Below are 15,973 nucleotides of genomic sequence, written 5' to 3' on the forward strand. Positions count from 1 at the left end.
TTGTCATTTTCAACTTTACAGAAAACAGAAATATGGAGACGTCTGGGCTTTCCCCTTGAGCATTCAATAGTCTTTCTTTTGAATTCTTCATCACTAACCTCAAACACAAAACAAAATCAAAGCATGAAACTTCTGTCCTCATCAAGCCCCAGACAGCAAACTTCCACCTCTGAGGATACATATAATGACAGCTGGGTACACAAAAAGGAAAAATATGAATTCACTGAGACTCTCACAATTCAGTGGAAGTTTCTTCCCAAAGTGAATATGACACATTAAATGAACGTAAGCCTCAAAGACCTTCTTTTGGAGCCTTGTTGATAGCTGTGTTTTAAGTTAGTAAATGCCTGCTGTTAATGTGAAAATTGCTTTCAACTTAATTTGGCAACCAAGAAAACACATTATTATTTTTTGGGTAGCTATTACTGCCCACAGCAAGCACTTTCCCATGCTGTCGGTGATGTAGAGTTCCCAGTAATGATGGCTACTGCTTGTCTATAAAGTTTTTGCAATAGGTGATGGGTACTGTGCTGGTGACTTTTCAAAGCTTATCTTCATGGCAATAGCATAAGGTAGGTGTTCTGTCATTTTTCAGAGCAAAAGCTGAACTTGGTGGAGGCTAATTGCAGGAGTAGGACTTGAATCCAAACACAGTGGAGTCATACATTGGGACTGCCTTTTCTCTGGTCACCCCTAGGACCCAAGAGAGACATGGATACAGAGGCTCATCTGCATTTTCAGCCCACCATATACTGGCTTATTGGGTGCAGAAGAGTTTGACTTTTCACAGTCTGTTCAGGGAAACCACATCTTTTAGTTCTTGGAGGGGATTTGAGATAATGCCAAGGAATAAAGCAAAGAGAAAAGAACAGAAGAAAAGCAATTTCACAAATTTCAAAGGTCAACTGGTTTCTACATGGTAACGAAATACCATTTACATTTCTGTTAATAGTCCAAGAAACTTTCCCAGTGCAGGATAGAAAGCCCAAAACTCATGCACATTCGACTGTTTCTTTAAATGTTACCCTGCACCCAATTTATATTTTAAAAAAGCACAATACAGAACAGATGGAGCAGCATAAAGCAGACACGGAGCTTGAGTCTAAATAGAGACAAACAATTCTTCAGTTAACAATAAGAAAATGAGGCAGCAGTGCAGACAACATGGAAAAGAAGCATTTACACAGGAAAACGTTACTGAAAATGCACACGCTGTCACAGTGAGCAGAGCACAGGAATTATTTCATGACATTTCAAGCAACTTCCCCTGATATATTCCTGGGCCCCCAAGCTGCATCCCGTGGAAGAGTAGGAGGAAAGCTTAAGGCATCTGAAGTTGTTAAGGCCTTGGGAGGTAATGGGAATCAAGGAGGGAACTTCTAGAGTAGTGTGTTATTGGGAATGTTTTCTACACTGAAGGTAGGCGGTCAAAGAATCAAAGCAGCTTAGAAAAAGAAGATATATCTTTTCTCCTGGCCAAGTTTTATTTTATTAATTCTATTTTAAGGGCATTTTCAAACATGCAATATGAGAGAGACTCCCACTATGGCTCCCTTTCCTTATCCCTCAGTTTCAACAACCAGCAGCGTTTGCTGTCTTGTTTCAGTGCTTATTCCGCCTGCACTTACTTTTCTTGATATTTAACTCAGTCTTACCAAAGTGCCCTTTCTTAGTTTCCCTGTTTGTAAAATGTCCCTACTTCCTATCACTGTTGGTTGGAAGAAAGGTGGTCAAGTATTCACCACCTGCAAAGAAAAGTATGCAATCAATGTTGGCTGCAATTCTTATGTGTGGACACAGAAAGCACTCAGAGTGGATATGGAAAGATGAGACTTCCACTGTTAAAGGTCAGAGCAGAACAAAAGCTAGTCAGTAAAATCAGGTCATTTTAGTGCTCTTATTTTAAATACTGGCTGTTGGAACCCCAAGATATCTAAGATAACAGTAGAATAGCTCACTTCCTGTCCTATCTGAGTGCAACTGTAGTGTGTACTGTAGGATGTGTAAGTAGAGTGGAAGCTCATCACAGTATTAGATATTCTCCATATTTTAGCTGTTCCTCTAGACAGTCTTGGGTGCTTCCAGAATCTGTTGCTCAGCGTTGCTGGTAAGAACTGCAGGAGTCATATGTGGAATTCCTGTAGTCCCTAAGTGGCTCCAGGACATGGGACAAGGACCCTTGTTCACTTAGGGGGATCTGGATGCTGTACATTTTAATCCCAGAGAAGTCTCCAGTGGAACATGGCTGGTTCATCAAGACATTTTCTAACTTAGTTGTGATCATCTACTCCTACTTTTTTTGGGGGGGCGGCGCCGAGTTTGAGTACATAAAACTCAATAACACTGGTTTTTGCTTGCGAACAGATGTCAAGAAACAGTCTAAAATAGTATATAAATTTTCATCATGAATGTGATACAAAAATTTTTTTCTTTTAACAAAGTTTTCACATTATACACCTTATGGGGAATAATTGAAATGTTATAGATATAAAATTCAATAAATAATCTTTTCAGCTCTTATATCTTCTCCTTAAAATCTCCAGATATTCTTGTGATGTGTCTGAAATTAGATCGTGGCTTGATATTAGCAGACCTTGTGGGAGAAACTTTCAAGGATACAGGTTCAAGTTCGGCAGTAGCCTCTCTTACTTCTCTAGTTATACTTTTGTTCACCTCTTGCTGCATCTTGGTCAGGTAGCTCTCCATGTTGTTTTTTGAAGGCTATGGGTTTAATGGAGAACCATAAGTTTTCTCTGGGAAGAAGACTTCTCTGGAACATCAAACTATGATTAAGATTTTGGACACATTCTAGGACAGGTCTTGTACTAAAAGTGCTCAGTAATGATCTGTTTTGTTGTTGCTCCACCAGAAGTTTGGTATCGACCTCTTTTAGTCTCTCATTAGCCTTGTTTAGTTCACTGGACAATGATTTTCTTCTATTGAATTCTTCTAGATAGAGTTGCCTATAGTTTTTTAATTGTATTTTATTAGACTCTTTTTGAGTTTTCATTTTAGAAACCTCTGATTCCAGGACTGTAATTCTGAGTTCCATCTGACTTCTCACTGAAGCATTATTAGTCTCTGTTAAGTGCTGTAAATATTCTTGAGATGCTGCTTGTCTCTGTAAAAAAAGATTGACTTGTTTTAATTCTGCTAAATCCCTCCTGGCTCTTTCTTTAGTCTCCTGCTTATACTGTTCTACCTGGGCACATTTTACCACATTCTTTTTTATGTGACTTCTCAGGTTAATTATTTCTTGTTCCAACTTCTTTTCATTCTTCTCTAGTGTTTCACATTTCTTTTGTATATTTTTCATAGATAATAACTCCTGCTGGACAAAATCATTATTTTTATCCAGATGTAGACATTTGGATGATGCAGTTTCCAGTTTTGCTGTAAGATCATCAACTCAGTTAGCTCTTTTTGTAATTCACCATTTTTCTTCTTTTCTTCATCCAAAGTATATTCCAGACATTCTGTTAACTCAGTAAGTTTCTTTAGTTATTCCTTATCATCTTCAGAAGTTTGTAGAGGTTTCAGTTCATAGCTGGCTGGCTCCAAGGCAGGGTGGCATGGCAGAGAGGCATCGCAGAGGAGAATACAAGCTGCAGTAGCAATAAGCGACAAGTCTACTCCTACTCTTAAAATGCGTAAGCTTGGCTCTCTAAGCTGGACCGGCTAGGTGAGAGGAGCAGCTTGAAGCTCCGCAGCCGTCCCGGGCCCATGCACACCACGGTGAGGTCCGCTTAAGGCCCAGTCCCCACCCCCTCACCTCTGGCCTTCTGGCTTTTCTGCTACCTGGTCCCACAGTACAGAGGCACAGGAGATTATAAAAACCCTTGTCCCGAGCGCCACGAGATAGAGCAGAAGTTAGTAACAGAAAGAGGGCTTCTCAGGCTCCTCGATGAAAACTGAAGCTCAGGGGAAAAGTAAAGAGAATCTCTACAATAAAGGCACATCAGACCACTGTACTTGGTCTGTTGCTGGCTTGCTGAGACTCATTGACTCGTATATGCACACGGATTCCCACGTTGCCTACTGTGACAGCAGAGACATACCCTGAAGGAGGCCCATAATTTCTAGTGCTATTTGCCAAAAAGAAAACAAAAATTTTTTTCTCTTATTTTTAATTCTTCGTTTTTACTTTTTTTCTACTCTTCAAAGTTTTACTTTTCTTTCATCTTTTCTTTCTCTCTCTCTCTCATTCTCTCGCTGTCCCACATTGCTCCTCATCTCCCCATTTGTTCCTTTCTGCACTGAATTCAGATTTCTCCCTTACTGTTCTTTTCTTCTCTTTTTCCTTCTCTTGATTTTCATTAGGTTTAAAGGAAAGTAAATTCAGTATCTAGCCTCCCTGTTGCTGTTAGGTGATTCTATTCACATTTTTGTTCTTTCATTCTGCCTTTTTCTCTTGCCTTTAACAACTTCTTAGGGTTTGTGTGATCTTTCTGTGTCTTCTGGGCTCACCGCTAATCTTACCTGTTCTTTCTACCTGTCCCTCCCTCCCCAACTCCTTTTAGCTCCCTACCCTGGAGGGAAAAGATGCTATATTGAAGAGTTTATTCATTATGAACATGTTGGGTTGGTCCTCGGTTTTAATTTAACCCTCATAGTTAAAATTGATAGATTAATAACTACCACAAATTGTCATTTTCTAAGCTGTGCTTGATGCTATGGTATTGCTGACTATGTCATTTGGGCTAACATGTTGTGATTGATCTAATTAGTTTTCCTTCCTGGTATAAGGAAAATAAAATAGCCTGAGAGTCATTAGAGTCTCAAAACCCAAACACAAGCTATATCTGGAAGACACCTCTGAAAAGCAATCATTCCATAAGGGTTTTAAACACAAGCAACAAAGATACCTACATTAAGCAATTTTGAAATATCAATCCAGGAATTAAACCAAGGACAGTACCAAAAACAAAAATGAGAAGACACTTAAGCAAGGCACAAACGCAGGCTTCCACACCACAAAAAGGAAATTCTGGGGGAAATGAGGTGGAAAAGTCTGATAAGCAATCACTTGGACACTCTGAACTGATAGCACAGGAAGTCAAAGCAAAGGTATGAGGGTCTAGAAAAATTCAAAACAGAAATAATCTCCCAGATAAATACAGACATGGTGAGCAGAGTGAAAGACATGAGTAGAAGCTCTAGAGCAGAAACAGATAAGAAAATAGATGAGATCAGAAACATGCTGAAAGCCATGAATGCCCAGCATAAGAAAGAAATGGAAAACATGATCGCCCAACATAAGAAAGAAATGGAATCCATGAAACAGATTCAAACAGATATTCAGGAGATTAAAAACTCCATTGAAAGCATGCAGAGAAGACTAAGAGAACCTGAAGACATAATATCAGATATAAAAGACAGGATTGCGGTTAAGGACCATGAAAACAGAGATTTCTTAAAGATAGTAAGGAATCATGAGAAATCAATCCAACAGCTGCTAGATGATGCAAAGAAGAATAACATAAGACTCATAGGAATACATGAAAAAACAGGAGAAAGTACAATTAACATAAAAAAAACTGTTCACAGAAGTAATAGTAGAAAACTTCCCAGACAGAGGTAGAGATTTGGACATACAGATAAGTGAGGCATATAGAACTCCAACCAGCCATGACCAAAAAAAATCTACACCTAGACATATAATAGTCAAAATCCCAGAAACCCAACAGAAGAACAAAATTCTACAGGCAGTTGGAGAAAAGAAACAAATCACCTATAAAGGAAAGCCCATCAGAATCACGGCACATTTCTCAACACAAACCCTCAAATCAAGGAGAGCCTGGAGTGAAGTATTCCAAGCCCTAAAAGAAAATAAGTTCCAACCTAGACTGTTGTATACTGGAAAATTATCTTTCAAAATCGATGGGGAAATTAGATAATTTCACAACAAAGAACACCTGAGAAATTTCGTGACCACCAAACCAGTGCTCCAAACAATTTTAAGCAATATCCTAGGAAAAGACATTTAAGGTCTCAACTCCATGAGGCCCAGCAGAGAGAAGGCACCATGCAAGGTAAGACACTAAAGTGAAAGGGGGGAAAATAAGAAATAAAAGAGACAATGACAATAAAAAATCATGACAAGGATGAGTCAATATCTCTCAATTATAACTATCAATGTTAATGGCCTCAATTCACCAAACAAAAGAAATAGACTGACAGAATGGATTAAGAAGCAAAACCCAGCAATATGCTGTATACAAGAAAGACACCTAACTCAAAAGAAAATCCATGGACTGAAAGTAAAAGGATGGAAAACAGTTCTCCACGCAACAGGAACCCAGAAAAAAGCAGGCATGGCCATCTTGTTTGCAGACTAAGTAGATTTCAAACCAAAACTAATTAAGAGAGACAAAGACGGTCACTACATCCTTATGAAGGGAACAATCCAAGAGGAAGTGATGACAATCCTAAATATATATGCACCAAATATGAATGCCCCCAACTATACAAAACAAATATTAATGGACATGAAAAACCAAATAACCACTAATACAATTGTAGTGGGGGACCTCAACACCCCTCTATCACAAATAGTCAGATCAACTAGAAAAAAATTAACAATGAAATTCTAGAACTGAACCAAGCTATTGAACAAATGGACTTAATAGATGTTTACAGAGTGTTCCACCCCACAAAATCAGAATACACATTCTTTTCAGCTGCACACGGGTCATTCTCCAAAGTAGATCACATGCTAGCTCATAAGGCATATCTAAGTAAATGTAAAAGAATGGAAGTTATCCCCTGTATATTATCAGACCATAGTGCAATATAATTGGAGATCAATAACATAAGAACCCACAAAACTCCCACAAACACATGGAAATTGAACAACACCCTCCTGAACAACCAATGGGTGACAGAGGAAATTAAAAAAGAAATTAGACAGTTTCTACAAGTAAATGATAATGCCAGTAAAACATACAGGAATCTGTGTGGGTCACAATGAAAGCAGTTCTACACAGGAAATTCATAGCAGTGAATGCCCATATTAGGACAACAGAGAGAACTCAGTTAAATAACCTAATGCAGAACCTCAAGCTCCTAGAAAAAGAAGAGCATAAAAAACCCAAAGCTCATACAAGAAAGGAAATTATAAAGGTCTGAGCAGAAATCAATGCAATGGAGACTAAGAGAATTATACAAAAAATCAATGAATCAAAGAGTTGGTTTTTTGAAAGAATAAATAAAATTGATAAATCTTTTGCCAACCTTATCAAAAAAAGGAAAGAAAAGGCTCAAATTCATGCAATTAAGAATGAAAAAGGTGAAGCCACAACAAATCCAGCAGAGATCCAGAGAATCATCAATACCTACTTTGAGAACCTGTACTCTAATAAAATGGAAAACACAGAAGAAATGGACAGATTCCTAGATACATACAAATTACCAAAATTAAATGAAGAAGATATAGAAATTCTAAACACTCCAATTATAATGAGTGAAATTAAAAATGTAATAAAAAACTTACCAACAAAGAAAAGCCCAGGTCTGGATGGCTTCACTGCTGTATTCTACAAGACATTTAAAGAAGAACTATCACCATTACTCTTTAAACTCATCAAGGAAATTGAAAGGGAAGCAAGGCTTCCAAATTCATTCCTGGAAGCAAGTGTTACTTTGATCCCAAAACCAGGGAAAGACCCAACCCAAAGAGAGAACTACAGACCAATCTCCCTAATGAACATAGATGCAAAAATCCTCAGCAAGATACCGGCAAACAGAATACAGAGGGTTATCAAGAAGATCATACACCCTGACCAAGTCAGATTTATCCTAGGGATGCAAGGATGGTTCAACATCCATAAATCAATAAATGTAATACAATATATTAACAGAGTCAAGGACAAAAACCACATGATCATCTCAATAGATGCAGAAAAAGCATTTGACAAAATCCAACACCCATTCTTGATAAAAATGCTACAGAAAATTGGAATAGAAGGTCTTTATCTCAACCTGATTAAGGCTATCTATGAAAAAACAACAGCCAACATCATACTAAATGGTCAAAAACTGAAAACTTTCATCCTAAAATCAGGAACAAGACAAGGATGTCCACTATCACCACTCCTGTTCAATATAGTTCTGGAAACATTAGCCATGGCAATTAGACAAGAGAAAGAAATAAAAGGAATAAAGATAGGAAAGGAAGAAGTGAAGCTGTCATTATTTGCTGATGATATGATACTTTACATAGAAGATCCAAAAAACTCAGTCAAAAGTCTTCTAGATCTGATTGACAGATTCAGTAGAGTAGCTGGATACAAGATCAACACTCAAAAAACAATAGCCTTCTTATACACAAATAGCAGACCCATTGAGAGAGAAATTCTGAAAACAATTCCTTTTACAATAGCATCTAAAAAAATGAAATATCTAGGAATCAACCTAACAAAGGAAGCAAAAGACCTCTACACTGAAAACTAGAGCTCTCTGAAAAAGATCAAAGAGGATATAAGAAAATTGAAAGATTTTCCTTGTTCCTGGGTAGGAAGAACCAATATAGTGAAAATGGCCATACTTCCAAAACTACTACATAGATTAAATGCAATGCCAATTGAAATTCTAACAATATACTTCACAGAACTAGAGAAAACAATCCAAAAATTCATTTGGAAGCAGAAGAAACCTAGAATAGCAAAAGCAATTCTAGGCAACAGAGACATGGCTGGGGGTATCACAATTCCCAACTTGAAACTATACTACAAAGCTAATGTGATAAAAACAGCATGGTACTGGCAAAGAAACAGACCTGAAGATCAGTGGAATAGATTAGAAGATGCAGAAACAACTCCAGACATACTCAGCCACCTCATCTTTGACAAAGGAGCCAACTGCCCTCATTGGAGGAAAGATAACCTATTTAATAAATGGTGTTGGAAAAACTGGATTTCAACCCGCCAAAGATTAAAATTAGACCCATACCTATCTCTGCGCACTAAACTAAGATCTAAGTGGATTAAAGATCTAAATATTAAGTTAGAAACAGTAAACTTGCTGGAAGATAAGTTAGGTAGAACTGTTGATGACATTGGCATAGGAAAAGACTTTATGAACAAATCTTCAGTAGCATGGGAGCTAGCACAAAGAATCAACAACTGGGATCTCATCATATTAAAAACCTTCTGCACTGCAAGAGAAACTACCAACAGAGCTAAGAGACAACCTACAATGTGGGAAGATATATTTAGCAGCTATACCTCAGACAAAGGTCTACTATCTAGAATATACAAAGAACTGAAAAAAATCAGACCCCCCAAATTCAAAGACCTTATTCAAAAATGGGCATCCGAAATGAACAGACATTTCTTAGACAAAGAAGTAAAAGCAGCAAATAAACATATGAAAATATGTTCACCATCACTGGTCATTCAAGAAATGCAGATGAAAACAACACTGAGATTCCACCTCACCCCAGAAAGAATGGCTGCTATCAAGAAATCAACCAATAATAAATGCTGGCGGGGTTGTGGAGAGAAAGGAACCCTTCTCCATTGTTGGTGGGAGTGCAGACTGGTGCAACCACTGTGGAAATCAGTATGGCAATACCTCAAAGAACTAGGACTAGAGGTCCCATTTGACCCAGCTATTCCCCTACTGGGAATCTTCCCCAAAGAATTAAAAGAATCATACCACAGCGATATATGTGCACCTATGTTTATAGCAGCACAGTTTGTAATAGCTAAAGCTTGGAAACAGCCCAAGTGCCCATTGACTGGAAACTGGATAAAGACGACATGGGTTTTTTAATAAAATGGAGTACTACTCAGCCATAAAGAATGAGAAACTAGAGACATTTATAGCTAAATGGATGCATATTGAGGTCATACTCTTAAGTGACATAAATAGGACACACGTGTGAATACAGAAGTTTCTCTAGTGTGAGAAATTGAAAGTGTAAATAAGGATGAAAATGATTAAAATGAATAATTGATAATTTGAAATAAGAAAAGGTCCGACGGTTTGGGGATGGTGGCAGTGGAAGGAGAAAGGAAAGAAGGGAAAAGAAAAAGTATGAGAAAGAAAAAAAATGGAATCAAACTCTGTGTAAATTGGGAAGGGTGGAGGGGGTGAAGGATGCACCGGTAATGGAAGAAAAAATAAGAACTAAGATACATCACGTTCTGGAACAAACACCTAATGATAAATGTAAATGTATTTTATACCTAAAATGTACCAATAAATATATATATAAATAAAAATATTTAAGCTTGATATTTAGTTATTCCCTTTGAGTAAAGTTGAATCAGGAAATTAGAGTATGTAACAAGATAAAGATCACCTTGAGGTTCCATATAATGTCAGGATGCTGAGTGGCAAAGATGTAATATTTACTCAGTAGTGATCTTGAGTATTTCCTTACAGTTGGCTGGAGAGATATGGCACAGTGACCTGTGCAGCCTGGCAGGCTGCTGCCTCCTCTTTAATTGGGAGTGACAGTATGAGCACCACACTGGTGATGTTGGCCCTGTCTCCTAGACACCCTGGGTCAAAGGTCCTTAGTCAAGAGCAGGATGTGTGAGGCAGACCTTTGAGCCCATGGAACTGCAGAATTTGCCGATCATTTTACACTCACGATGGGTAGGGGATTTACTTCCTTTGAGTACTTTATTACTGCTTCATATTTTATACCTGTGTGTTCACTCATCTATTTAAAAACATCAAGTCAATCAGTCTGTATAAAGACTACCCTTGACATATGATGCTTTTTCCTCATATGTAGTCCAAATCCCTAAAAGCCATCTGCAACACCTCATGGTTCTGGGACTCTATCTGGCATTCTTCACTTGCCTACAAGGGTAAACAAAGCCACCAGAGTTGGACTGATTTATTTTGGTAAGCCACCTAGGGAGGGGTAAGTTTGGGGATTTTTTTTCCAAAAACCTTCTTTTTAAACTATGTAACACATCGTGAAATTAGTTCACTAAGGGAAAATACTTTCAGAAATTCAAAGAAAAAGAGATAAAGGAAATACAACTCCGGGCTCCTGGGGTTGTGACACCAGACTGAAAGGCTGAGTTCTGAGGAGAACCCATCAGATGAGCCTGGCCGGGCCGTCCTCACTCTCCCTGATTCCCAATTCCTGATCCCAACCCCTTTCCTCACGTAGAGAGTTCCTATTTCATTGGGTCATTTACTCTAGGAAAATGGTGGGAGGTTTTAGTTTTCATTGCAATATAAATCTTGAAAGTTACAAGCTACTGACAGCTGTGAGATCAGATTGAGCCACAAACCAGAATTTTGTCCTGCACAAGACCAATGAGTTAGAATAGAGAACTTTATTAATCCATTTTTCTGTCCCGTCTCCTCCCCATGAGACCATAAAGATGAGAAGCTGCTCTTTGAAATATCTCAAAGGTATTGCATTGTGTCACTTGCCCTACAGCTCCCTTATGCACTTTGCTCAGGCAACCAAGGACATGGAGTATTGGCAGAAACATGGAGTGCTTTTATATAGGCCATCTGTACATAAAAGTCTAATTATTTATTTAATTTTCCCATTCGTATCATATTAAAGCTTTGTACAATGTTTTAAGTTCTGTTTAAAATTATTTTGTATTTTATTTTTATAATATAGTAATAAAATATTCATTCTGCAAAAAAAAAAAAAAACAACAAACTGGGTGTTGGGAAAAGTTGAACTCTTCAGACACACATTTTACTGTATACTTCTCGGAGACATAGACACATGCATCCTAGACCAAAATCTACATATTCGTCAGTCAATCTCTATGTTTACAGATTAGACTTTTATTTACTGTATTGCCCTAAATGCCATCAAAAGATGGGGAAATGAAGTCTTCCATGACGAAGACGGCAATTCCAGCAGAAAAACTCCAGTACCATAGAGAAGAGCACATGTGAAAATGCAACTGAAGACTGTTCCTTTAAAATTGTGTGTGTTTAGGAGAAGTGGGAACTGTCCCTGCTCTGAGATGGGCAGCACCATGACAGGGAGGGGCAGCTGGCCCTGCCTCTTAGGTGGTAGAGACAGAAGTGATACTCCCAGCTGAGGCTCTGACAGTGAACAGCCCTCAAAATGCTCCCACAAACTAAATGCATCAAGCACTCCTCTGCCAAGCTTCGGGAGATGGTTTGCATCATGTAATTTGAGACTTCCTTGACTTCTGAAAACTCTAGCCATATTCCTTTGCCACTGAAATAGTGCAACATTCTGCTGCTTCTAAACATAAATTTCAGTTTTTTTCTTTCAATCTCAAGTCCAACTTTCTTAAACTGTTCCTTAAGAACACCTGCAAAAAGTAACATCATGTTCTAGCTAATTCTGTATCCATAAGGAAATAGGTGCCTGGGTAGCCACCCCTGTGGCTTTTGTTCTCCCTACATCTGTACATCCTTTGAGGTGTCTGTGAAGTGTAAACACTAACGTATCCTTCTCTGCCTCTTCTGCTCTAGCTCCACTAAGCATTTATCAAGTTCTTGCCTTCTGGCCTCCTTCTACAAAATGTATGTTCCCCTATTCCACCTTGATGACATAAATAGCCGTATTTTGGAATGGTCATTTTGTTTTTAGGGCCAAAAAAAAGAAGACAAAATTATATTTATAGAAAACATTCTGCAAGTCTGGGTGATCCATCAGAAAGTCATCACGATACTCGGAGTCAGTTGTTTTTCCTAAAGCTGGTTAGAAGAAGTGTGAGAGTGAAAAATAACGTTGCTGCCATATGCACGAGAGTGAAGTGGGTGAGGTGCAAGGCTGGGGAAACAGAAAACAAAATGAATGTGCTAGAATGAGAAAAGGAATCGCTGGGCCCATGCCATGGTTATCTGCCTTATTTTATACATGTCCACGGGACACCAAAGTCTGCATTTCCCTCAGCTGCTACCACCTGGTTAGAGAAGCAAAGGAGAAGGAAACGACGGTGAACTGCTGTGGATCAGTCCGTGTTGCAGTCTGAGGACTTGCGACATGATTGTCCTATGTAGAAAGAAAGGGGCGACCAAGAGAGGAAGGTGAATTCAGAAAGCGACTTCCAGCGGCTGCTCGCTGTTGTTCCTCACAGCGCCACAGAAAGTTCATCTGCAGAGGGGCGGGGTAGAGTGACATCGTTCCATTACTTCCAATGGTGATTACCCGGGGGAGCTGAGCAGCACTGCACGAGGCATTTCCGTAAGGAGAACATCCCGAATCCAGTTTTCCCAGCACTGTCATCAGTACTAAGCTTGCTAAGTGCTCCCAGCTCTCCTCAGGATCTGTACATCTTCAAAACATTCACCACTGGCTAACTGATTAGGACCTGGCCAGATAGCTCCAGGTGGCTAATTGGTAAAGCGATCTCTCCAAAAGGATTCAGTTTTAATTATGGGCATTTGACATCTTTATGTAGGTTTTATGAGATAATAAATACATTTTCACTAGATACCCATTGAAGCCATATGGAAGCCTTGAACATGTAGAACAAATTGGGCAAAATGAAGCAGTATTTAGTCATTCATTTATTTATTTTAGAATGCCAAGATGTACTGTTGAGGACCCTTTTTACAAGTTGAGGCTGGAAACCAAGGAGTCTGAGTGGTAAAGAAGACATTCTTTATGTACTGCTGCAGGCTGAACAGAGGTGGCTACAAGGGCAGAGGGAGTCCAAAGAGCAAAGAACAAAGAAATTGAGAAGCAATTCTTATTCCAAGAGGAATATCAAAGACATAAAATAAAGCACTGCATTCTCTGTGTGTCCTTGTTTTCACCCAATATATCAGCTGGAACTAGATTTCTTCTGTTTGGATCTATTCAGTCATTTAACTCAACACTATTTAGAATTTGTATGAAAAATGATGTGGATTAGATTCAGAACAGGCTCAGGGACACTTAAGTGGTCCATGAATGGGCATCAGGGACTCCGTCATTCTCCCAGTGTATATGTAAAACCTCTATATAGGAATTTTTCTGAAGGCAGGGCCTCCAGCTTTCATGAGAATAAGAATTTCAAAATTGAAAAAAAGTTAAGAACTGTGGAGCTCCATACCTGAGGCTACAAGACACCAGACAATATGAAACATTATGGTACCTGGATTAGTTCACACCTGTGAGGAAGGCTCCTACCAAAAGACAAAAGACAACTGCTGGTGAGGATGTGGAGATGGAGAACCTGGCACAGTGTTGGTGGGAGTGTAAATTATTGCAGCCATAATGGAAACCTGTGGAACTCCTCTGGAAATTAAAAATGAAACTGCCATATGATCTAGCCATTCCACTTCTGGGGATGTACCTTCAAAACATGAGATAACTGTACCCCAGCCTTACTGCTCACAGCGGCATTATTCACATCAGTCAACACATGGAACCAACTTATGTGTCCATATACGGGGGAATGGATCAAGAACACATAGTATGTGTGTACAACAGGATATTATCTGGCCTTAAGGGAATCCTGTCATTGTGGCAACATGGGTGAAGTCATAAACCAGGTACAGAAGAACAGAGACTCCTGGATCTCTCTGATATGTGGAAGCTCAAAAAGTCACTCAGAAGCAGAGAGTTAGAAAGATAGCACAGGTGCGAGACAGAGCAATTGAGGAGACAGTGGTCAAATGTTACAAAATTTTAGATGGACTGGAGTATACGGTAAAGAAATCCATTGTGCATCATGGTGACTGTAGTTAACAGTGATATGGTACACACTTGGAAAGCGTTAAGAAAGTAGATTTTAAGTGTTCTCATCACCACAAAGTTGATTTGTGAGGTAATGCATATATGTAAATTATCTTGATTTAGATAATGTATACAAATATCAAAACAACATATCCTATACCATAAATATACAAATTTCATATTTATAAATAAAAAATACAGCTTTACATCCAGGAATGGAAGACACTGTACATTTTAAGACATAGACCAAGCATCTGATGCTGACACTACCCCCTCACCTTGGAAAGTAAAAAGGCAAATGTTTCTGAAGGAGGCAGGGAAGTAGATTCCACGAACACCAAAGAATGTTTTGAGTCTTTATGATGCCATAATTCTTAGAAAATAATTTTTACCATGTGAAAAATCAAACGCTGTCCCAAAGAAAAGCAACCAAAAGTAGAGGAAAAATGAAAAGAAGAGAGCCAGAGGCATCTCGTTCCTCTCATTCGTAAACTGGCTTTATCACTTCATCAGCTTGGGATGAAGGCATCGCATTAGTACCACGGGGACAGGGTGGGTTTGCTAGAAAACACAGAGATGGGGAGAAGACAATTTTCAGTTCCTCCTTGCCTCTGGCGGTTGAGACAAAACACTAATTTTTCTTTTTCAGCACATATTTCCACCTATTTTTATTAACCCATTTGAAAAACCTTTAAGACAGTATACATTTTTATATATTCAAATATATAGGCCTACACTTTAAATAATTGAATCACCCTACAAGGTGTGTTTGCCTTAAAAAAAATCCTACAGCATCCTTCCTCCCTTTCCCTCACCTGATTATTTTGGGACTTTTTTCCGTAGCTCTGAATGATATTCCAATTGGCACATCTCTTAAAATACTGACTCCCCACTATGGGGGCAGAGGACTAACCAGTCTTTCCTCCCTCTACTTCCATACATATTACCCTTCCTCTCCTCCCTTTGTCTCAATACACTCACTTTCCTTACATCAATATTCAGTGTATGGAGTACATGAGCATCACAGTTCCCCCCTGCATGACTCCTGTTTTCCAGGGAGATAATAATGATCTGATATTTTAATTTGTCTGTCTTTCTAGGTACTTGTATTCCTAAATACACAACCATAGCCCCACACCTCACCAGGTGCCTGAATTCCCCACTAAGGCGTTTCTTGGTTCAGGGACTCGGTCCATCTCATCATCGTAGAGAAGTCTCCCCTGGAGGCTGATTCTCAGCTATGTCCGGTGGACCCCATCCCCTGAGAGCCTCCATTTCCCCCTTTTCAGGACAAAGCTTCATCACTGGCCAGGGGGAGCCGGTTGGGGTCTCCTAAAT

The 15,973-nt window shown here is 38.9% G+C and overlaps 1 protein-coding gene across 5 annotated transcripts in view; it reads right to left on the bottom strand.

Annotated features, from left to right (window-relative positions):
• Positions 1–15,973, bottom strand: part of Samd12 (sterile alpha motif domain containing 12) — a 422,167-nt gene that overhangs the window by 87,372 nt on the left and 318,822 nt on the right. For 2 of the 5 annotated variants that reach the window (XM_087190713.1, XM_021262725.2), the window contains one exon: positions 1–15,967. This exon is cut by the window's left edge and continues 23,106 nt beyond it. The exons of the other annotated variants lie outside the window; for them this stretch is intronic. In XM_087190713.1, the coding sequence (XP_087046839.1) occupies positions 15,921–15,967 (47 nt within the window). In that variant the 3' untranslated portion in view covers positions 1–15,920. The remainder of the gene's footprint in view (positions 15,968–15,973) is intronic. 5 annotated transcript variants of the gene reach the window in all.

Source organism: Heterocephalus glaber, unplaced genomic scaffold (genome assembly GCF_053883595.1).
Source record: "Heterocephalus glaber isolate CG9 unplaced genomic scaffold, H.glaber_assembly_v1.0 deba00001555, whole genome shotgun sequence".
In the NCBI taxonomy this organism is placed as follows: Eukaryota; Metazoa; Chordata; class Mammalia; order Rodentia; family Bathyergidae; genus Heterocephalus; species Heterocephalus glaber.